This window comes from Carassius gibelio, chromosome A22 (genome assembly GCF_023724105.1).
Source record: "Carassius gibelio isolate Cgi1373 ecotype wild population from Czech Republic chromosome A22, carGib1.2-hapl.c, whole genome shotgun sequence".
NCBI lineage: Eukaryota > Metazoa > Chordata > Actinopteri > Cypriniformes > Cyprinidae > Carassius > Carassius gibelio.
The window spans coordinates 6931113-6955208 of NC_068392.1; the positions used below are offsets into that span (position 1 = coordinate 6931113).

Sequence of the window (24096 nt, forward strand, 5' to 3'; positions counted from 1 at the left end):
ATTTGCGATGACATATTGAGGAATATTAATCGGTAATACAGTGTTTTTTTTATTCAACACAAACCCACACAGCGTTTAGTATACAGCATATGCGTGTATTTTTTGTGGTGGCCATGTTCATACGCAAATAAGGGAAACCCGGGAAAATTCTCACACTTTTTAAGTACAGTAAATGTTTACCTTTTTAAAAGTACATTTTAGTTCAGGTCTTAATAAATACTTCAAAATGTAAAATATAAAACGGGTTTTAGTGAAATAGTTCAGCCAAAAAAGAAATTTTGCTGAAATTTGACTCATCCTCATGTTGTTCATCAGAACAAATTTGGAGAAATGTAGCATTAAATCACTTGCTTACAATGGATCCTCTGCAGTGAATGGGTGCCGTCAGAATGAGAGTCCAAACAGCTGATAAAAACATCACAATAATCTACAAGTTATCCACATGACTCCAGTCTATCAGTTAAAAAAAAGATGCACATTTGTAAGTAATAAATCCAGCATTATGGCGTTTTAACTTTAAAAGTCACATCTAGACAGAGGAGTTAATAATCCATATGACGCTTCCTCTGGTGAAAAAGTATATAAACTGTTTTAACTGTTTAAAATGGTGCTTGATCTGTGCATATTTCTCTCCTGATTCAACTGATACTTTTTCATTCTGACGGCACCCATTCACTGCAAAGGATGCATTGGTGAGCAAGTGATTTAATGCTACATTCCTCTGAATTTGTTCCCATGAAGAAACAAACTCTTCTACATCTTTGTACGCCTGGAGGCGAGTACATTTTCAGCAAATTTTCATTTTTAGGTAAACCATTTTGGTAACACTTTACAATTGGGTTAACATTAGTTAACTACTTTAGTTTACATAAACTAAGCATGGACACCACTTCTACAGCATTTGTAAATCTTAGTTCATTAATTTCAGCATTTACTACTGCATTATTAAAATCAAAAGTTGTGCTTGTAAGTTGTAAACATTAGTTCATGTGCTGTGAATTAACATGAACTGACAATGAACAACTGTATTTGTATTAACTAGCATTAACAAAGATTAATAAATAGTGTAATAAATGTATTGTTCATTGATTGTTCATGTTAATTAATACATGAACTAATTGAAACTTATTGTAAAGTGTTACCAATATATTTCTTTACATTAAATATTTACATTTTAATCACTGTATGTTATAAATGCTACCAGGCTACTATGTCACGTAATGTGTGACTCTTTCATTTTTGTTTTCGGAAATGCATGCTGTAATGTCAACATATTGCAAGACTTTTCGCAACTCACAATGCAGACGGCGTTCATGCATTGTGTGACAGTTCTTCTCGTCCCCGGACAGTAAACCCCACAGGAAACTCACTCATGCTCTCTTGAGTGCAAAATCCCCCCTGAAACCCACTTTAGTATACTGCTATACATTCCCCTTCATGCATCTCAGTACATTTACAGCATTGAATAAACACCTAAACCAACACCACAGCAGAATCTACCTATAAAACTTAAATAATGCTTTGTTTTCCCCCCCTTACACTAGTGTGAAAAATGTGCAAGCTGCATATTACAATGAAACATAATCATGAATCTAAAAGACTGGATCTTTAGATAGCGGGCCGCAACAGCAGCCTCCCATTCGCCTGAGCTATTTTGGGAAGGAGGCTGGGCACAGCGAACAGCCCCTGGGAGGAAGTGCGTGGTGCATGCTGTCATCCCCTACTTTCGTGTTGGTCTGTTCCTCTAATCTAAAGCTTTTCCAAGACATTTCCCATCTTATGTGACAAAAATGACAAGCGACAGCACCTTGCCTGCAATCACGGATCCTTTTACTGGGGTTTTGCAAAGCGTATCAGCTCTCAAGGGAATGTGATGATTTTCTGTGTTTTGCTATAACAGTTTCAGTCTTGAGGTCTGTCTTGCTCTAGTAAACAATGCATATAAAGTATCTCCATTCATATAGATAACACTTGTGGAATGCTTAGCTTGAAACATTTACATGTTTTTGCAAAGGATCCAGTAACAAATCACACATTATTATATTCACATAGTCTTGTAATAAACATTGCGTGCTTGTATATATGTTGGCAGAGCAAAATAACGATACATATATACACACACACACACCATACTTTTCTGGAAATAGGTGACCTCTAGCATAAACCTGCAAAACATGAGGAAAAAGAGACGGAGCGAGAAAGAAAAGGGAGGGTGGCAATGAAAAACAAAACAAAAATAAAACTAATATTCCTTTAATTTGCTCTGCCGATGCGAGTCAAGCATGTCTTCCTACTCAAACACACCCACACACACTTGGCCTCCCACGTATATATGCACATATACATAGGCACTCTGTGACGTGCAAACACATCCTGGTTTGAGTGTGTGTGTGTGTGTGTGTGTGTGTGCATAGGGGCCCCCTGCTCAGAGTGGGTGTTGTCATTGCAGGGAAGGGCTGCTGACAGGGCACGCGTGGGTTTGCGGTTTTTAATGGTTAAGCTGACAGTTACTCAGAAAATCCTCTTTCTTCCTTCTTTGGCTTGCAACTTCACGCTCGCATTCAGATTTCATTAATTGACTAGTTTTAATATGCAGAAGACAGTTCTGTCGATGATGCTTTGGTGAACTTTCATGGCTGGATTTAACAAATAAAGGTCATTCGCTATGAGTTTGAAGCTGCAATACGCAACATATATACACACACATACATATTGCATATTGTAATAAAAATGTAATTTTTTTATACTTTTTTTTATGTGCATTCCTTTGTTTATTTTTAAAGCTATCTGGCCAAACTGTAAACAACTCTATATTTATTAAGATATTGTCCCTTGAAATAGCTTTACACTTCTCAATTCATAATACAATGCAAGTAAATGATGCACATTTAGTGTTGCCATATCTACTGGACATCTACTGTCATGTCGGAGCAAGTTAAAGTCAACACGTACAGGTCGCATATTCAACGAATAACTTTAGCATCCAGGACCAGAACTATGCAGCTGTGCCTCGATCTATTTTGTACAGTTTTGACCTGTATGGGCCTTCATAAGAACGGAGATACTGTCCGTACTGAACAAAACAAAACATATAAGCAGTGACGTGTGTCAGATTACCATGGTGATGTCGATGTTTCCACAGTGCGTGGATCCTGTATAGCGTGGCTTTTTTTGGCAGGATTAGGTGGCGTGCCGTTGGCGTGTTTTAAGATTGTGGATGTCACAAAATAACCCAAAGTGTGAAATGGATTACTGGCTGGAGCTTTAACCACAGATTATGTGACAGCGATTTACATGCAGACACACTTATGTCAATGCACACACACACACACACACACTCATGCAGATGCACAAATATTTGCCCGGTTATTAGCCCCCTTATGTCTGGTACAATGCAAGAACACCTTCATTGACCTTCAGTGCCCAATCACAAGCAGCTGGGGGCGAGTGTGTGGGCAAGAGTGACAGACAGAGAAAGATCATGACATCCCTGCTGAACTGTCAATGGCACAATAATGCCCACCTATTTTCATATTTTTTCCCATCGCTCACAGTTTGTGTTTAAATCACTAATGCAGAGTATTAAACAAACTCTTCCCTCAGTGAGATGATTTTCACTTGGCAGACGAGTAAAAACCTCATAGATTTCATTGAAGGAGTGACCCAAGCCATGTCTAAGAACCAGAATATCGAAAAGACTTGGGCCAGTCATTAACCACCTAACAAAACCCTATAGCTGCTGAATATGTGCTAAAAACCACTCAGAAAACCGTAGCCATCAAGTGTGCCACACACGGCTTGAAAAGTGAAGCTAAAACATGTTGATCGCCATCTGGTAGCTGGTCGCAGTATAGGCCAGGAACTCTGCCCACTTCATGTAAACGAATGGAAAGGGAGCCAAAAAGAGGTGTAGGTAGTTCTTATCATACTGATATATGCTGAAGGGTTCATTTTTCTAATAACTTAAGTTTGCTTTCAGTTAGTTATTTGATGCTATAAAATTGGCCATGGTGTCCAGGTTTCGACGGGTCTGTGGGAGTTTGATAGCATGGCTCCACTTCACGATCACTACTGCGCAGACTCAGGCTCCAAATGAATCACTGTCAGACTCAGGCTCAAAAACGAATCACTGCTGCGCAGACTCAGGCTCCAAATGAATCACTACTGTGGCTCCAAATGAATCACTGCTGCGCAGACTCAGGCTCCAAATGAATCACTACTGTGGCTCCAAATGAATCACTGCTGCGCAGACTCAAGCTTCAAATGAATCACTGCTGGGCAGACTCAGGCTCAAATGAGTCACTGCTGGGCAGACTCAGGCTCAAATGAGTCACTGCTGGGCAGACTCAGGTTCCAAATGAATCACTGCTGCGCAGACTCAGGCTCCAAATGAATCACTGCTGCGCAGACTCAGGCTCCAAATGAATCACTGCTGCGCAGACTCAGGCTCCAAATGAATCACTGCTGCGCAGACTCAGGCTCCAAATGAATCACTGCTGCGCAGACTCAGGCTCCAAATGAATCACTGCTGCGCAGACTCAGGCTCCAAATGAATCACTGCTGCGCAGACTCAGGCTCCAAATGAATCACTGCTGCGCAGACTCAGGCTCCAAATGAATCACTGCTGCGCAGACTCAGGCTCCAAATGAATCACTGCTGCGCAGACTCAGGCTCCAAATGAATCACTGCTGCGCAGACTCAGGCTCCAAATGAATCACTGCTGCGCAGACTCCGGCTCCAAATGAATCACTGCTGCGCAGACTCCGGCTCCAAATGAATCTCTGCTGCGCAGACTCAGGCTCCAAATGAATCACTTGTTCATTTTTCTATAGTGGAAGGAATTGGAGACATGACATCCATAGTTTTTTTTTCAGTCTATGGTAAAAGCATGGTAACATGCTAAAAAAAAAAAAAAAAAAACATTTTGCCAAGTTTTACATAATTTGATTACCAGAAAATGATCAGTACCATACTGCAACTTTGAACCGTAAATTTCTTTTTTCTTCACACAAACAATTATAGTCAAAATAAAATGTTTTGGAAATAATGTGCAAATAACTCCCAGGTATACTTTCTTTAAAGGGTTAGTTCACCCAAATATTAAAATTATGTAATTAATAACTCACCCTCATGTCGTTCCAAACCCGTAAGACCTTCATTTATCTTCGGAACACAGTTAAAGATATTTTAGATTTAGTCCGAGAGCTCTCAGTCCCTCCATTGAAAATGTGTGTATACTGTCCATGTCCATAAATATAAATAAAACATCAAAGTAGTCAATGTGACATCAGACGGTCAGTTAGAATTAGTTGAAGCATCGAAAATACATAAATAAATAACAGCATAAATTTCAATGAAACTTTTCACGAAGTTTCAGGATGTGTTAATAAATGTCAGGTTTTTTCAACATTCTGAAAAAAAGCACATTTATTTAGTTAATAACATCTGCCATATTTTTTCAGGAAATGTAGATTGATATTTTTGTCACCTCTAAAGCCCCCTTAAGACTAATGAAGTGAATTAATCACTTGAAATACATCAGGAACCTTTACCTGCAACAGTTTTGACATTTCAAAGGCTTTATCTCCACATGAAAGCTGCCGCATGCGACGTGAATAATCTGACATTTCTTCACAAACAAAGAACCGAGAAAGGAACAATGGAAATTCTGAGATCTGACAAACAAAAGACTCATTAGACAAGAGCAACATAATTAAAGATAATAAACTCAATCGCCCCTTTGAAATGCAGTAAACACATCAGGCGTGGTGATTATCATTTGGAGGCTTTGATGTTTGGCCCTTCAGCTTTGAGAAATGAGGCCCGTGAGGAAATGGCTCCGCCCACAACCCCGCCCACCACGCTGGAGGAAATCCTGACTCAATTAATCAGGCCGAGAAAATGAGACCTAATTTTAACGCGATTCAACACAGATTAACTCGAAACGAACTGAAACTCTGGCAAGCATCTCTGCAGAAACCTTTCCCTGAATTTAGCGTTATCTGAACATTCAGTGCATAGGTTTACACAGCCTTTAGTTGTCTTACTTGCATATCACTTCTTTGAAGACGTCAGTGGTCAGGATGGCCATTCAGCGAGACCTTATGAAGACACGTTTGCCTAGTTTTTAATCCCGTCCAAATAGTTCCTCCAATAATCCCTTTCCTCCGGCTGGATCTTCGCTTTGGGAATTTGAGAATAGGCGTTGCCTGCCCACACTCAGCTGCCGTGTGGGAACAGTGTGTAAGGGCCGCTGAAATCTTCACACAGCATGCCACACTATTCTCTGGATCAGCACAATCTCAGCTGGGGTTAGAATTAGAAACTGGCAGACATTTCCCAGTCTGAACAATGCACGTCATTTTCTATCATACTTTTTCAGTGAAGCTAATTGAAAGTTAATCTTTAGCATGTTTAAATGTTTTCTGATCTACAAACCTGCATAAGAAATATTGTCACCGCATGTACTTCATTTTAGTGAAATGCTTGTAAACATTTTATCACAAACTTACCGCAAAAGGGGTTATACCGTGGTCCAAACTACCTTAAATCAATACCGGCAATACTACATAAAAAAATAAAATAAATAAATATTATATATATATATATATATATATATATATATATATATATGTAAAAGAACATGGTGATACCATAGTATTGCTTGTGACTGAGGAAATACATCAAAATGGTTAACTTTTATTATTCAGAAAAAGAAACCAGCTAGAGAACCTAAAGGCTAAATACTTAAGGCTCTTGTATAATGTTTTTTCCCCATGATTTAACGACCAAAAAAAATAAAAAAATAAAAAATTCCCACCATGAAACAAAACAAAACCGAACTGACCATAACTTCCTGAGATCTTCTGTCTTCCGTAGAGGACATTATATGTTAGTGAATTTCTCTTGAGAACTTACATGTCACATTTTCAACTCTGGACGTCCTGTACAGAGCACATTCAGGGCTTTTCAGAGATACCAAATGTTTGGAAGTTTCTCCATGAACACTCCCTCTCCTTTGTCTTTTAAAACGCCTGACATTCATTCAGTGATCAAATGTAACACTCTTCTGGAAATATAATAATATTTTGCAACTGTCATTTAAAGCAGACTCATTTTTAAACTATTTGTCATAAATCAACACTATCAGGAAAATGTACTGGGGTTTCAAATCAAAAGATGACTTTCTGTTCAGGACATTGATTTCATACATATCCGCTGTAGAGGACATCAGGACTAACAGCATGTTTAAAACCCATTTTGGGAGACAACAAAAGAATAGGGAAATAAATTATTTTTCAATATTCCTATGAAATATTCGATATTATTTTGAAAATCTTTTGAAATATTACACTTCTTTTTTTCCATTACATCGCCACAAGAACACATTAATATGCAAGTTAGATATAGTAGATACATTGTATATGATGGGAAAACCCTCTTACGACCACTTTACACACATACTGCATAAAGAAAAATGGTTTATCAAATCACCCTGTAATATCATTCATAACATTGTTTGGCGCATAAGAAAAACATTCTGAACTATGTAATGACATGAAAAAATTCTAAATTCCAAAAACCTTTTTTCTGAGTCTCAGGAGTTTTTTTTAAATAATAATAGAAAAAACGAAAAAAAAAAAAAAAAAAACGAAAAAAATATATCTGAACTAAACAAAAAAGGATAAAACAAAAGTCTTTATGAACAAAACCGACACAAAAGACAAAACAAAAAGGCAACATGATAAAACAAACCAAAACCAACCCCCAAATAAAACAAAACCAAATAAATAAAACCAACCCACACTCACAACGCCCCCCCCCCCCCAAAAAAAAAAACATACTAAAATGAAACATGCACTCAATGTTTCATCACATCAATCACTCCTGTCAGAGACCAGCTGTAATCACCTGAAATCCATCCACACCACTCTCCCAGCTCGTGACTCGGCCCTTCCGATCCAAACATTTGTCAGATTTACTCCATAAACAAAAAACATGAGAAAAACGGGATTGAAAAAAAAGACAAAAACAAAAACTGAACCAAACAGAAAATAAACTAAATTTACATCAAATAAAACTACAAAGCCAAAATAAAAGCACCAAGCAATAACACCCCCCCCCCCCCCAAAAAAAAAAAATAATAATAATAAACAAACAAATTGAAACCAAACAAAGCAAACAAACCTATCACTGCTTCAGTACTTCAGTTTAGAAAACAAATATATTGTCACATATTTCTAGGTTTTTGTCTCATCCAAACACTGTGATATCATAAATTGCATTGAAGTGAGTTCTGACACTTGGCAAAGCATTGTAGCAGGGTATATTGTGTTAGAGACAGCTAATCCCAGCAGAGATGAAGTGTGTGCTGCAAATAAGGAGTTTGCTCCCACAGAAAGAGAGGATTTCGGAGAATTAAAAGAAACGTATTCTTGTGCCTGCTAAAATGTTTGCTCAACATGTAAATCAAGCATGTCTGATTATCACCAAGAACACAGCAAGAAATAATTATGGTCTGGTTTCTATGGGAACAGGAGACGACTGCCCTCCAGTGTTAGCTAATCATCGACTAGGTCAAGCGGACCAGATGAGGATCTATTGCTGGTGTCTTTAAATGATGAGAAAGGTGCTCAGTGACACATGCAAAGATAAAAATACAAGAAAATCCCCTTGCAAAAATCTCTCTTACACCTACATCTCAAGTCAGAGGTGAAAGTGTGATAAAGAATGTCCCTGTTATTCCCAACAACGCAATGACGTCAACGTTAGTTAGAGGAATTAATACGCTTTTTCCTTTTTAAAATTCACTCTTAGTGTTTCCGAAGGAATATATTCTCAATTATAGGACTCATAAAGTGCAATTGTTAATTGGCAAAACGTCCAGGCACCGCTGCCCTCTACAGGTCGAAGAAAGTAAAAAAAAAAAAAAGACAAGTTCCAGTTTAAAATCTTCCAGGCTTTATTTATAGAATGTGCAAAACACCTGGAAATAAGTTAAAAATCATACAAAGGCCACATATACAGTAAAGTTCTCTTCCTTGTATTTTCTCACATAGTTCATAAAAACCCTTCACAAAAGAAAACAAAATCACTGTGTGAAGAGAAAATACACACGGTTTGTGCCATCAGCTGTTCAGATGTAATACAGGCTGTGGGTCCTGTGTTGGGAATTCCAGCTGTGCGGTGGGGCTTGGGGCCCCGGGGTCCTCCTGGGACTGGAGCCCGCTGGGAGGGCTCTTTTGCCGTGCAGCATCGCCAAAGATGGGAGGTGATTGGTCGCCTTCTCGAGAGTCTGAGGGGACCTCATCTGTGCCCTAGTTAGAAAAATAGTCCGTTTAATTGAGCTGTTTCATATATTTCACCAAAATTCATTTGGTGAACTTATTTGACACAAAAGGCATGCCGAATATTTTATAAACAAAAATGCATCTTTTTTTCTTAAGTTAGTTAAATTGGAGCATGTTTACTAGCATTCAAAAGTATGAGGTTAGGAAGATTTTTGTTTTGTTTTTGAAAGTCTCTTACGCTCACCAAGACTGCATTTATTTGATACACTAAAAACACACACACACACACTATATAGTCTTTGGAAAAAAATAAAAAATAAATAATGGCTCAGTGCACAAGTAAACTACACTGAAGAATTTTCCCACCAGCTATTTACACAAACTGACAAAACCTTTGTGATCAGACGAAACGTTTAGTTACCTGAATTAATCAGCATCTGAACAATGACAAATCAACCCAACTCTCTAGATAAAATATTCACATTAGAATATTTTGTGCCAAATGTTGTTAAATGAGGGCGGAAATTGTTGAAAAACTCTGTAGATTTGTGGCGGTTTCAAGATATTTCAGAACTAAATCAACGTGTTCTCACCTTTCTGCCACAGAATGCATGAAAAAGAGAGAGAAAACACACACAACAACATAACACTATTTTGAAGACCTTTAGATACACATTCATATTATTGATCACCATCGTCCTCTTGGTTTCTTCTGCGTTACCTGAAGGCGCTGGATCTCAACATGGGTCTTTGCTATGATGACCATCTCTCTGATTTGGTAGAAGAGGAGAGCGACTGTAACCCACGGAGAGCCGGAGGGAACCCAAGCTGGCTTGTTCAGATCCTCCTGCTCTTCCTGGTGCCGTGTTTTCCGAGCCGGAAGTTTGGGTTCGTGTCGAGCGGGTGCAGGCGCGTCTGTTGTGTTCTGAACCAGGTCAATAGTAGCTATGGGAACAGGACTGGATGCGATAGGAATGTTCTCTGCTAGCATCTTGTCCTCTGCGGGGTAAAAAAACATTATATTGAAGGAGACTTGTTCTACGTTCTGTTCATGTGTGAATGAAAATACTTCTCATAGTTTAAATAAACTATCCATTATTGGCGCTTTTAAACTGGCAACTTAAAACAAGAACAAATCAGAAAATCATTTGAAAGAAAACAACTTCTGCATTAAAATTAATTGGACTTATCGGAGACAACATTTTAGTTTGTTTGCGCACATTTCACGATACACAGGTCATGTAAAAAACCTGTCATTATTTGGAAAACACGGCAGATTCTGCTACTATTTTGAAAACAATTAAATACACTACTGAAAATGTGATTATATTTTATTATACTTACACTATTATATACTTGTATTGAATACACAAAGTGCAAAAAAGGCAAAAAACATCATGAACGCAACAAACCATGAAACAAACCTGCACAAAAAGAGCAAAAACTAACAGATAACAAAACAATAAAAAAAGTCAACTGAATTGAAAAACCCAAAATACAACAAAATCAACCAGAAGTGAACTGAGCAGAATAGACAAAAAAAGCTAAATGAACCCCAATCAAACCCGAAAAGAGAAACAAAACCCGCAAGCTAATCAAAATCTTATTTTAAAAGAATAATCAATGTACAAGATCTTGTAGCTCACCTTTTTTCTCATTCTGGCCAGTGATGCACATAATTAAAGAAAAGATGAGCAAAATAACAAGTGAGGTCATTCCTATTCCCCTGAATGTTTCGGCAGCACCTGAAAAATAAGACAACCTCTTGTTTATACACACACTGGGATTCATTTTCGCATATCATTACAAAAACAATGGGTTATTGTTCATACCAAAATAGTTGACAAATACCCCGCCGGCCATCGCCCCACAGCCCCTGCCCAGCCCGAGGTGGAGACCCTGCAGGATGCCCTGAGCGGATGTCCGTAGCGGCGGAGGTACAGCCGCGCTCAAATATGAGATACACGCCGCCCACACGGACGCATGCGTTATGCCTGCGCAGATACACAACTTTATTATTCAGCATAACAAGGCTTTGAGGAATAGTTCACCCAAAAATACAATTTGCTGAAAACTTGACACACCCTCGGGCCTTCCAAAATGTAGATAAGTTTGCTTCATCAGAACAGAATTGAAACGGTTTAGATTTACATCACTTGGTTGCTCACCAACTGATTCTCTGCAGTGAATGGGTGCCGTCAGAATGAGAGTCTCATGACATGATAATGTATGTGTCTAAGCTTGGACTTCCAAGTATATATAGAGAGAAGGCAGCTAACGAGTCTATAACAGTATATGGACACGTGTCTTTGAACAGATGAGAACGTCTGTAATGAATGTAAACCGACTCGCTCCAGGTCTTCATTCCAGTGAGTGGATGGTATTCTCTCTTTAAATGAATCTACATGCTTGTTCTCTTCTTGATTGTTTTGAAAGGGCGGGGGAACTGACAACGTCAAACTGACTTTACTTCCTGGCCTTTCTTTGTTCTGCACACATCACTGTACTTTTATGACTCAATCTGATGGTTTCTAGTATTGTGCACACACAGACCACGATGCTTTAACCCAGGATCATACCTTGCAGCACTTCCATGGGCAGCACAGTCCAGGCATTCTTCAGATACGAGATATAGAGGTAGCGTGCTGTGTTGCAGGCCAGGCCGATGTACAAAACTCTGACAGAAAAAGCACAAGACGCAGTTATAAAAAAAAAAAAAATACATGCATGAATCTCACGAAACATCTCAAGAACACGTCAGACTCATGTTTCACCCCTTTAAATATAAAAGGAGAAAAAAATGATTTTGACATTTGAAAGAAAATTGATATTAAAGAATGATTTTTAATTCATTGTTAATTTGAAACAAACCTAAATAATATAATACATTTATTAATATAAAATATTTTTTTCTAGCTACAATACATAAAAGCATTAATGACCCTAATGTAATGGTTAATGGTCCCCCAACTCATTTCAATTTTTATGCAAATGCAAAATAAAAGTTTTCTCTGAACTGCTCTGTGCATTTCATGATGACTAAATAAATTAACTTCCTCTGTGCTGTAAAACAAGCAACCAAGTTGCATAGTCATATCGCAAAGACCATTCCAGCTTCTGCAGGTCATCTTTTAAAAATAAGTGTCAAACAGGAAGTTCTTAAGCTTCTTTTTACAAGAAGCTGTAAACCAGTCAAGGAACTTAGGAAGGATGACTTATGAATTAATTCTGCTGTCAGTCATTTAGTCAAAATAGTTCTCTGTAAATTAAAACAAATAACTCAACTTGAAAACCAAAGAGCATTAATGTTATGATCTTTGTAAAAGGAGCCACACAGTGGACACTGTAGCTGCTGTGCAATGCTATCTGGACTTCTGCCACTGCTGACAGAAAAAGGCTTTGTACTCTTGAACCAGGCTTTTCAACCAAACAATGCCTCGCTGATCCCAGTGCAGACATACAGAGTCGCATGACAGCGCCACGCACAAAGACTCCCTGATTCAAGGTCAGGATCAAATGTGCTGGAGTCACATGGTGCAGTGAGACAGTGTGGGTTACCTGGACAAGTCTAGCCTGTGACTGGAATAAACTACTATGATGGCTCGTTTCTAAACCCCTGGGCGGCATACGTAACCAGCGACTTTCCAAAAAGTAGCATCCTAACTGAAATAAACCTTGTGTGACTTGAAACACTGACAGTTGATGTTAGCATGTGGCTAAGCTAATAGCCTGACACACCAAGAACAACGGCAACAAAACGTAGCATCTACTTCAGGGTGGGCTTTTTTGATTTAGGGCAGTGAGTAAATAACTATTAACCATACCGAATACACAGGCAATGCTACCTTTAAACAATTTCAATATGAAGAATCTTCTAAAGAAACTTGATTTTAGTGCCTACTTTTTGGAAACACATTTGTTTAGACTGAACATTGTACTTTATGCAATGTGTATTTCCTTAATGACTAAAATAGTTTGTAGAAGCCTTCAATATAGATGGTAAATATTTTTTATATTTGGGTGGGTGACTAGACATAGTCTCAGAAAAATGGTTGCAGGAATCTAATTTTTCATGGCATCTTCTTCAGATTTGAAATAGAAACTCATGAGACATGAAAATTTCAACCCATTACTTTTCAAGATTGCTCCAGGACTTATTTCATGTATTTTTATATCAAATAAAAAAACCTACTAAGTATGGTAAAAAAATTGTCTATAACGTAATATTTTTGAGCATTATCAACTCTGATTCATAACAATTAAAGCCCAAATGGTCTTCTTTCCAAAGACACAAAATTATGTGTGTAACAAACATAAGTAAGGAACTGTTGGAATTTTAAGTTAGGTAGAGCACTTTCAGCTGTGAGTCCAATAATGGGGGTCTGGTTAACAGGTTAGATGGTATTTAAGTCAACTGAATAACTGAACAAAGCAAAATACAGCTGAACTGAACCGGACCAAGATTCAGATGTGAATCTAGATTCAGAACGGAATCAGACCATTCACAGCCCCCCACCATGCCGACAAGGAATCACAGGAGCCTCACCTGATGTGTCCCACCAGTTCGATGAATTTATGGCTGGTAAAATAGGCGGCAAGCTCTGACACGTGACTCAGGACAGAGCAGACACCAAACAGCGTTGTGGTTCCTGTCAGATCCTGTAAATGCCAGTAAAGGAAAGTGAACACAAACCCATAGCCGAAGCCCATGAACCAGGCCACGAATAACACAGTGCTGTACTGTACGCCACACAGCAGTCGCATCAAGTCCCAGAAGTGGAACTCCTCGACTTGGACAATTGTTGGGGTCTCGGAGTTCTCCATTCCAGGGGAACCGCTAGGTTGGGTGTTTTGCTGCTGGTTGCCAACCTCGTTTCCTTCAATCGTGTTTTGGTGCTGAACGTCGAACTTAAACTGAGTGGCGACGATCAAAGCTATTCCCATTAATACGCCAAACACAATGAAGGCAGTGTGGTAGTTCTTGTAATTTTCCATGAAGCATTCATTGTTGCCGATGACAAGGTTAGTGCTAGTGTGATCGATCCAGATGCCGACACAGAGCATGGCTATACCCCAGCCTAGAGATCCCCACATGCGCTGGAGACCATAGCGGTCACGGTGTGCACCCAGATATTGTAGCGTCACCTAAATCCAAAAAAATAAAATACATTTTAGACTCAAATACCTCTTTTTCTACTAAAACGGAGTTAGAACTGGTGCTGGAAGATCTAACAACCTCTCTCATGACAGGGTTACCACTGATTTGAGAGCTAAACAATAATGTAACAGTCATTCCTACATTCAGGCACCTGTTTTCCCTGAATAAAGGCCACATTTTATATGGCATATAATGAATATTCCAATTTTCCCAGGATTGACGCTATGTTCCAATGCTACCCTAAGCCTAAGAACATAGATTTGCTTCCAGAATGGGAACTGGCTCAAGCACCAACGCCAGTAATCTTACATTGAAAATGGGACTGTAGTTTGTCTAACATTTAATTCAATGGAAGCATTGTCTAATCTCTCTTATGGAGTCCTGCTTATTCAAATCTTTCGTTCGAGGTTTCAAGATACATGGCCTATGAAATGGACTCTACTAACTGATCTGCCTTGAATTTATTTTAAGAAAAAAAAAATGGTTACATACTGTATCCACAATGGTAATGGCTGGAGCGCTGAAAAACTCGCCGATGATGACGACGAGCAGAATCAGCAGAAAAATGGCATGAACCTGGTCCTTGTTGTATTCAGGAGGTTGGTTTGGTTTGGTTGCAGTACTTTGAATAGTGCTGCTAGACGTGGTGTTTGGGGCTGATGTTGAGTCGAAGGAGCTTGGCTCGGGCCTTGTGGTGGTGGTTTGGTCAGATTGGGTTGTGTTGGCGAATTCATCAGGTGCTACTGTGAAACTGGAGTTGGAATCTCGTTTGAATCTGTGTTCAGAGTTGTAGCCTGAAGACTGAATGGAGGAAAGAATGGTTCGCCAAGGGTAGAGTCTAATCAGATCCCTGCGGCGTCTCATATGATTTGAGGTCGGGATGGAACTGGTGTTGAGGTAGAATGTCTTGTTAGATGTGGTAGTGTGGACAGTCGGTACCATAGCTGTGGTCGTCAGGAGGTTCTCCTCTTTACACTTCATGTCCGCTGGCTGCACAATGCCAATCCCAGAATTGAAGAGGACCCAGCATAACATTGAGAACAATAAGACTGCTTTACCTTTCTTGAAACGATCTGCGACGATGCCCCAAAAAGGAGCGCTGCAGAACTCAATGAAATAACGAATTCCCACTAGGAGACCACTTTGGGTGGGATTCATACCCAGCTGCTTGTAGTACAATGCAAGAAGTGGATGGAGCGAACCATATGCAGCATAAAAGAACAAATAAAACACTTTTGAAACAAGCAGGTGGCGGTTGACCCGTAGGAACAATCGTTCACAGCAGCTCATGTCGTGTTGAGTAGATGGAGTTGGTACTGTGTCGTCGGGTACATTGTCCACAGATGATTGCGAAGGTTGATCTGATTGAATCTCAAGTGACAGACGGTCGAAACGCTCGAGGTGTCTCCTCTTCAGCTCCTCTTCATCATCAGTTAAGATGGCTACACGGTCGTCAGCCATCTTTGCTGGGGTGCTTAATATTTCTAAAGTTGGGTTAAAGATAATGTTAATATAGAACTGTTGAGCATGTGTTAAAAACTTCATACAGCTCGACTGGAAACATATGTACATAAGGGTCAATTCTGATTTCAGTATGACTTTGACAGCAAAATAATTGCACTGAAAAACGGGGGTGGGGGGAGTTACAGATCTTAACAGAGAACTGACAATTTAATAAAAATAGAAAACATAACATCAAAACATTTTACAGGATAATTATGGCATTAAAAACTCGTATATTAACACTGTTTTGCATGTGAAGTCTGGCATATACTAAATTCTATTCTTACTATTACTATACTATCCACAATATCAAATGTTATGTATGCTTGGAATACCCAGATGATCTACTACAGTTGACAAAATAACCATGTTTATTTCCAAAACAATAACGTGACGACGTCACGTGACAGTAATGTAGCACCACTATATTAAATTTCCATTGGAGCATACTGGTTAGTATTTCACATATTATATTTTAAAAAGTTAAGTAAGATTGTATGCTGTGCAGAGTACTACTTTACTTTACAAAAGTGAACACCAACCATGATGTAGGCTATACTGCTAAATGACGTAATGAAAGTTTATGGCGCGCCTGTCTAAAACTGTCCTACTTTTACGGAAGTATCAGCGCTTCCTTTACTGAGATGCCATTTAATAAAGATAGCCTGTATATTTATGCGGCAATGTCTTTTAGATATATATATATATATTAAAAAAACACTTTACTTACTAGAATCTATACGACTAAAACAGGAAGACGAGTCACAAAAGACTTCTTATATTCAAGAAATGCAGGAAATGGAGAAGATAAGTCCATATCAAGCAAATGTTAAGCATATAACCATTATATTTACAGTAGAATGCGCGTATGCATGCTATATGAAAACAGGCATTGTGTATTTACCTGTAACGTTCGTCCCGATAGTTTCAGGTGAGTCGCTTACTTTGGAACAGACGCGCCTCGAAGTTTATTTTCTTCCATATCCAGTGAGTGTTAGTTTACTGGACCGTGTTTTTGTCTACTGGCTTTTCTGTCAGTTTAAACAGATGTTTTCTCCCTTATTTGATGCATTGTCGAAGCATTTTTGTTGCTTGGTGTCGAGAATTCAGCGTTCACCTGCTCACAAAACGACTTGGGTCTACCTCATGAAAATTAATTAGATGATGACGTTGCTAGCTTGGTCTTCTTTTGCCGAAGGCGTGGCTTTTGAATAGCAACGCGCTGACGTTGCAGGATATCCAGCGAGGGCTTGTTACTTGAATATTAAGTAGGTGAAAATAAGGTGGTCTAATGGGAAAGAAAGGCTCTTGAATATTATTATTGTGCATCAGATATATATTTATTTTAATTAACAATAACATGAACAAACATTATTAAAATGATTTTTGTTGTGCTTCATCATCCCAGTTGGGCGTATCTGTTGATTTGCACAGTCGAAAACAACCTGTTCCCCAACTCTTCTTTGTTCAGGTTAAACCGTTTCACTTCGTTGAAAATAAAATGGTTAACATGCGCATCTTTCGCACCCTCCCTGAGCAACATGCTTTGTGGAAAGTGGCAAGTTGGTTTTATTTTATGAATGAATAAATATCCAAGTATGCATTCAAATTCAGTTGGCTTTGGACTAAAACAAAAAGCAGAAGGGCTTATTGAAAAATGCTAATTCATTCTCTCTTCATTCTTTCGCTTTACATCAGGAATATTTATTTCCCCGGTAATCGCAGTGAACAAAGCAGCGCTACTCTTGAACTTGCAGCTTGCAGCACACACCTTTAATCAATTAAACCATATAGCCCTTTGAAGTGAAAGCTATATCAATTTGCATGTATATTAGTTTTTTTTTTTTTTTGCCAGCTGCTATTTGCACTAAGCCATCGCAACTGCCGTCCACTCAACACTCATACAAAAAAGACAAAAAAGACTCGAACTTCAGAATGCTGTTCATAGATTTCAGTTCAGCATTCAACACTATCATCCCTCAACAGCTCATTTACAAACTGATCCAACTGGGGCTCAACACTTCGCTGTGCAACTGGCTCAGACTTTCTGACTGGAAGACCTCAGACAGTACGGGTCGGCAACAACACATCCAGCACCATCACACTGAACACTGGGGCCCCCCAAGGATGTGTGCTGAGCCTCCTCCTCTTCACTCTGCTGACCCACGACTGCACACAGTCACACAACTCCAACCTCTTTATTAAGTTTGCGGATGACACGACTGTGGTGGGTCTCATTAGCAACAGAGATGAAACCAACTACAGTTGCGAGGTGAGCCGCCTGGCCGGGTGGTGCAGTGACAACAATCTCTCTCTGAACGTGGAGAAGATGAAGGAGATTGCTGTAGACTTCAGGAGAGTGCACACACAGCATGCTCCTCTGACCATTAACAGTGCAACTGTGGAGAGAGTGAGCAGCACCAAGTTCCTGGGTGTGCACATCACGGAGGACCTCTCCTGGACCGACAACACTGCAGCACTGACCAAGAAAGCACAGCAACGTCTCTACTTCCTCCGCAAACTGAGAAGACCCAGACCACCAGCCCCCATCATGTGCACCTTCTACAGAGGCACCATCGAGAGCATCCTGTCGAGCTGCATCACTGCAACGCATCCTGCCGTAAGACTCTGTACCGCATAGTGAGAGCAGCTGAGAAGATCATTGGTGTCTCTCTGCCCTCCCTCCAGGACATTTACTGAACCCGTCTCACATGTAAAGCCCTCTGCATCACAGATGAACCCAGCCACCCATCATACAACTTCTTCAGTCTGCTGCCATCAGGGAGGAAGCTGAACTCACTCCTGAACTTGCCCCCCCCCCACCTCTTCTGCCCCAGGCACTACAGAACTGTCCACTGTTTCTCTTCTTACACAAACATACAAAAATAGCTAATTATTGCCATCTTGTGTAAACTTGGAGGACTTCAATGTTCATTTCAACATATATGGTGAACATTAAACATTTCAGCATTCATTTCATGTTCATTCATCTTGGAACTATTTCTCTTCGCAGAAAGTTTGTTAATTACAAGTGCGTGTATACTGTGTGGGGTGATGTGTGTGAAGGCTACATACACAGAGATATTTTATTTTCAGAATTAAATCTCCTGCCACCTGTCAGTTCATGTGATTAAATAGAACAGTTGATAAAGATAATAAATAAATAAGAATTATTAATACATATACACTACCAGTCAAACGTTTGGAATCAGAATGAGTTTCATATGTTCATCAAGGCTGCATTTATTTGATCAAAAATACAGGGAAAAAATGTTATATTGTGAAATATTATGATGTTAAATAAGATTTTTCTATTTTAATATACATTAAAATCCAATTTATTCCTGTGATCAAAAGCTGAATTTTCTGCATCATTACTCCAGTCTTCAGTGTCCCATGATCCTTCAGAAATCATTCTGATATGCTGATTTGTTATCAATGCTGGAAACTGTTGTGCTGCTTAATATATATATATATATATATATATATATATATATATATATATATATATATATTTGGAACCTGTTATACTTTTTTCAAGATTCTTTGATGAATAAAAAGTTAAAAAGAGGAGCATTTATTTAGAATAGAATTTCTAACGTTTTTTAAATCAAATAATCCCGAAAAAAGTATCGCAGTTTCCCCAAATTTTTTTTTGCCAACACAACTATTGCCAACATTGATAATTCAATTAATAAATGATCATATTAATGATTTCTTAAGGATCATGTGATACTTTTATACTAGAATAATGGCTGATGGAAATCAGCTTTGCATCACAGAAATAAATTATAAATTATATTTTAAAGGACATTAAAATAGAAACCATTATTTTTGTAAAAAATATTTTTTTCTGTATTTTAAATAAATGCAGCCCTGATGAGCATAAAAGACTTCGCTAAAAACATTACAAATCTTACTGATCCCAAACTTTTGAACAGCAGTGTATATAAATAAATATACATAAAACATAAATATATATAGGTCCAAATAAGTTTCTTTATGACATTTTCATTACTTTTTCTGTATTTAAGTCATACTTGGAAGAAACATTTTAGACTTTGAATCCACCATGAGATTTAATAATTTTTTTACATTTGTTTTTTAATTTTTATACCAATTATTAAGAACTTAACAGAGTTTATGTGGTTTTTAAGTCTTAATTTGCCATTTCGTAAGTTAAGTCTTAAATTCATAAAGTCATGGCATTAAATTTTGCATGCACTGCAAATAATTAAGTAAATAAATAAAAAATCACCATACATTTTTCAATACAAATATCATAACATTTTAATTTACTTGAGATGCAAATTGAACACAACAAGTCTTTGTTTTCTGAGAAACTGAACAAAATTAAGCCAATTTATTCTTAAAGCAAAAACAAACTTCAGTCAATGGGGTTTGGAAACTTGTTATCCATTTGTTTTAGGCTGACATTAAAACTGACAAATATATGATTAATTTTGATCAACTTTTCATAATTAGCTTTGCAATGATTTGAATAGTAAAAAGTCCTATACAAATAAACTTGAGTTGAATTGAAAAACTTGAATAGAAACGATTTTATGTCATTTTGCACATCTCAAGTAAATATTTATTGATTTAAGACAAAATTATTGACGAAGAGAATTCCTTTTATGCAGTGTGACCAGAAGGTACAGTAAAAGTCATTTTTATATTCTATTGTTTGGGAGCAGAAATATCGAAATATGAAATAACATTGAAATAAAAAGCAACCGAGGTCTGTTGGAGATTATATTTCCAAACTTTGAAGTGTTGCGAATACAAGACATTTAAATTTAGAGAGCATGTATTTTGATGTATTCTATACTTGGCCTTAAAAAGTCTTAAGTTTATCTTCAGAAACCCTGAATATATATACAATATCATGCAATATTAATGTTCCTTCTTGCACTATCGCCATTGGTTCAGTCTTGCGATGCACACGCCAACTCGCCAACTTCCGTCCAATGCTTCTCTTTGTTCTTTTTCTTCCTTTTCTTCTCCGCCATGACGATGGCAGCCACAACAGTGATGACCACCGTCATGGTGATGACCAGGACAGTAACCATCTCTGCAGTGCAGAACTCCTCTTTCATCGTGTAGTTTCTGTCACTTTCGTCCAAATTCACGCAGGTGAGGTTGTCGTAGTCATCCAGGAACAGCCGCTTGACGTTACAGAGCTTCTGGAAGACTCGCTGCAGATCGCAGTCGCAATCCCACGGGTTTCCTTGGAGCATTATGTGAGTGCTGTACGTGTTGAGACTCAGGAAGGTCTTGAACTGAATCGTGGAGAGGTTGTTGTTGGTGAGGTCCAGTAGAGCGAGACTGGTCAATGGCGAAAGCACGCCGACGTCCAAGTAGTGTATCTGGTTGTGATGTAAATTCAAGACTTCGAGGTTTCGTAACATGGAGAAGATGCCATTTTTGAGAACCGTTAAATTGTTCGAGTTGAGTTGGAGCTGGCGTAGGGTACTCATGGACCCAAACGCCCTCGTCTTGATGGTCTCTATAGCATTATGGCTGAGGTTGAGTCTTTGGAGGGTGTCAAAGTGGACGAAACAACTGCTGTCCAAGCTGGCCAATCGGTTCTCAGCCAGTGACAGATCTCGAAGGGAACCGAGACCCCGTGAAAATCCTTCACCCAGGAATGAGATTCGGTTTCGGCTCAGGTCCAACCTCAGCAGTCCTTCTAGAAGAGAGAACGCTCCGTCGGCTAGCATGGCGATCATGTTGTCGTTCAGGAGCAGGACCCGAAGTCTTCGTACGCTGTGGAAGGCTTGAGGATGGATGGCACTCAGGTGGTTGAAGGACAGGTCCAGTTGTTCGGTGAAGGGTGGAAGCGTGGTGGGCACATGGGTGAAGTTGCTGCTGGTGCAGTTGGCGATTTTGAGCTCCAGGTGGCAGGTGCAGTCGTAGGTGAAGTTGTGGATCATGGAAATGGACTGGACCTCGAGCACCAAGGGAAGCACGAACAACAGATGCATCCTGGAGGTTCTGCAGGGAAACAAAGACACGGGATTTTCAGATATCCCAGTTCTAAACCAAGTGGTTAAATATCTGGGAGATTATACAGTATACACCATTATAGGTTATTTAAAGCATTAACTTGCATATCAAATAGGATGAAAAAACTTTTACCATATTTTCCGGACTATAAGTCGCACTTTTTTTCATAGTTTGGCTGGTCCTGCTACTTATAGTCAGGTGCGACTTATTTATCAAAATTAATTTGACATGAACCGAGAGAAATTAACCGACAGAAATTAACCAATAGAGAACATTACCGTCTCCAGCCGCCAGAGGGCGCTCTGTGCTGCTCAGTGCTCCTGTAGTCTACACTGAAAACATAGAGCGCCCTCTCACGGCTGGAGACGGTAATGTTATCTCTTGGTGCTTGGTTCTAAATAAATGCGACTTATAGTCCAGTGCAACTTATCTATGTTTTTTCCGTCATCATGACGTATTTTTGGACTGATGCGACTAATACTCAGGTGCGACTTATAGTCCGAAAAATACGGTAAATCATTTCAAACATTTTCACACACTGCTTCATAGAGCTTTTTCTTAATTTTTTTATGGGCGGATCTTTGGTGTGGCAGAAAGACTCCCCTGACCGCTTCACTAACGCTAGCTAGCAAGTTTTGTTTGCTTGTTTTTTAACAATGACTGGATAAAAATGCGATTTTATCTGAATATGTAATTTCACTCACTGTCCGGGACCGCAATTGTTTATTTGAAAATGTTAACTTTAACTGAAGCAACCAGATTGACCAACTCGTACACACAACAACAATAATAAGAAGAATAGTAAATACTGTATATTATATAATATTAATAATACTAATAATATAATACTAATTTTATTTCCAGGTTTTTCTTATTAAATTATGAAAAGTTTGAAATAAAAAAGTATTTAACACCACGAGCATGGTTGTGAATTGTTTGAGTATATGCCATATATTACAGTTAGTATTTTATTATAATCCTTAAATTCTATATAATTAAATATAACATTTACAGTTTATATATATATATATATATATATATATGTGTGTGTGTGTGTGTGTGTGTGTGTGTGTGTGTGTGTGCGTGTATATATATATAATAATAAATAATAATAAAAAACTAAATAATAATAATAATCTATATGATCTAATCTATAATATTATTTTCTGTATAACTTTTTATTCTTTCAATTTTTATCCGATTACATGAATACCTTTAGGTGAAAATGCTACAAAAATGGTTCTTTATTACAAACTAATCTGAATCTGAATTGTTATTTCGATGCACTGGGATATAGCATTAATGTCATTGTATAATGTACAACAATCTATTGTGTCACTCTGCTACATTTTTCCATCATCTGCTTCTGTTAGGTCGTTAACAAATTGAACTGTGGATTCAGCATGGGTTTCTGGAGCTTTTTCATACTGTTTTCCAGTATATAAACCGTGTAAACAAACAGTACATACACGACAGCTATATGTTTGGCTGCACTTGATGTTTGCGTACAGGTGAGCAAACGAATGCTTGAAAGCCTGTTATACAATTACAGGTCAAGGGTGGTTTAGTCCATGCAGGAACTTTACTAAATGAGCCTTGAACTTATGTTTATTTGATCAAGATCATTCTTTTAGGTAAAATTTTATAGGAATGTATAATCAAAAGTTAAGCAGCCAGTCACTATTTCCTTTTTCTATCACTCATTTTAAATGGTCATATGGTGTGTAAAAACAAATGCATTTTAATAGTGCATTTGAAGTACTACTACAACTACTCTCGATAATAATTACAAAACAGTATGCAATTTATGGAACAACAGTCTGTTAACAATACAGAACATCTACAAAAAGACTTCGGGTTCGTTTTTAATCTGTTATACTTTTTTCAAGATTCTTTGATGAATAAAAAGTTAAAAAGAGGAGCATTTATTTAGAATAGAATTTCTAACGTTTTTTAAATCAAATAATCCCGAAAAAAGTATCGCAGTTTCCCCAAATTTTTTTTTGCCAACACAACTATTGCCAACATTGATAATTCTATTAATAAATGATCATATTAATGATTTCTTAAGGATCATGTGATACTTTTATACTAGAATAATGGCTGATGGAAATCAGCTTTGCATCACAGAAATAA

At 38.2% G+C, this 24096-nt stretch overlaps 2 protein-coding genes across 3 annotated transcripts in view; both read right to left on the reverse strand.

Annotated features, from left to right (window-relative positions):
* Window positions 1–8938: 8938 nt before the first annotated feature.
* On the reverse strand, window positions 8939–17135 carry mfsd6a (major facilitator superfamily domain containing 6a). 2 transcript variants are annotated; one of them, XM_052538634.1, is made up of 8 exons: window positions 16856–17133; window positions 14941–15932; window positions 13837–14435; window positions 11870–11967; window positions 11123–11284; window positions 10937–11035; window positions 10012–10289; window positions 8939–9317 (listed from the first exon to the last, which is right to left on the reverse strand). In XM_052538634.1, exons 2-8 carry the CDS (start codon window positions 15907–15909, stop codon window positions 9129–9131), a joined length of 2394 nt encoding a protein of 797 aa, XP_052394594.1. In that variant the 5' UTR covers window positions 15910–15932; window positions 16856–17133; the 3' UTR covers window positions 8939–9128. The 2 variants fall into 2 exon arrangements, with proteins under 2 accessions (XP_052394594.1, XP_052394595.1); XM_052538635.1 differs by lacking the exon at window positions 8939–9317 and having other exon boundaries at window positions 10077–10291; window positions 10938–11035; window positions 16856–17135.
* Window positions 17136–20767: 3632 nt separating this feature from the next.
* The window catches only part of LOC127942724 (chondroadherin-like protein), a 5400-nt gene continuing 2071 nt past the window's right edge, over window positions 20768–24096 (reverse strand). Inside the window, exon 2 of the mRNA XM_052538646.1 lies at window positions 20768–21948. Coding sequence (XP_052394606.1) covers window positions 20880–21948 — 1069 coding nt within the window. The 3' untranslated portion in view covers window positions 20768–20879. The remainder of the gene's footprint in view (window positions 21949–24096) is intronic.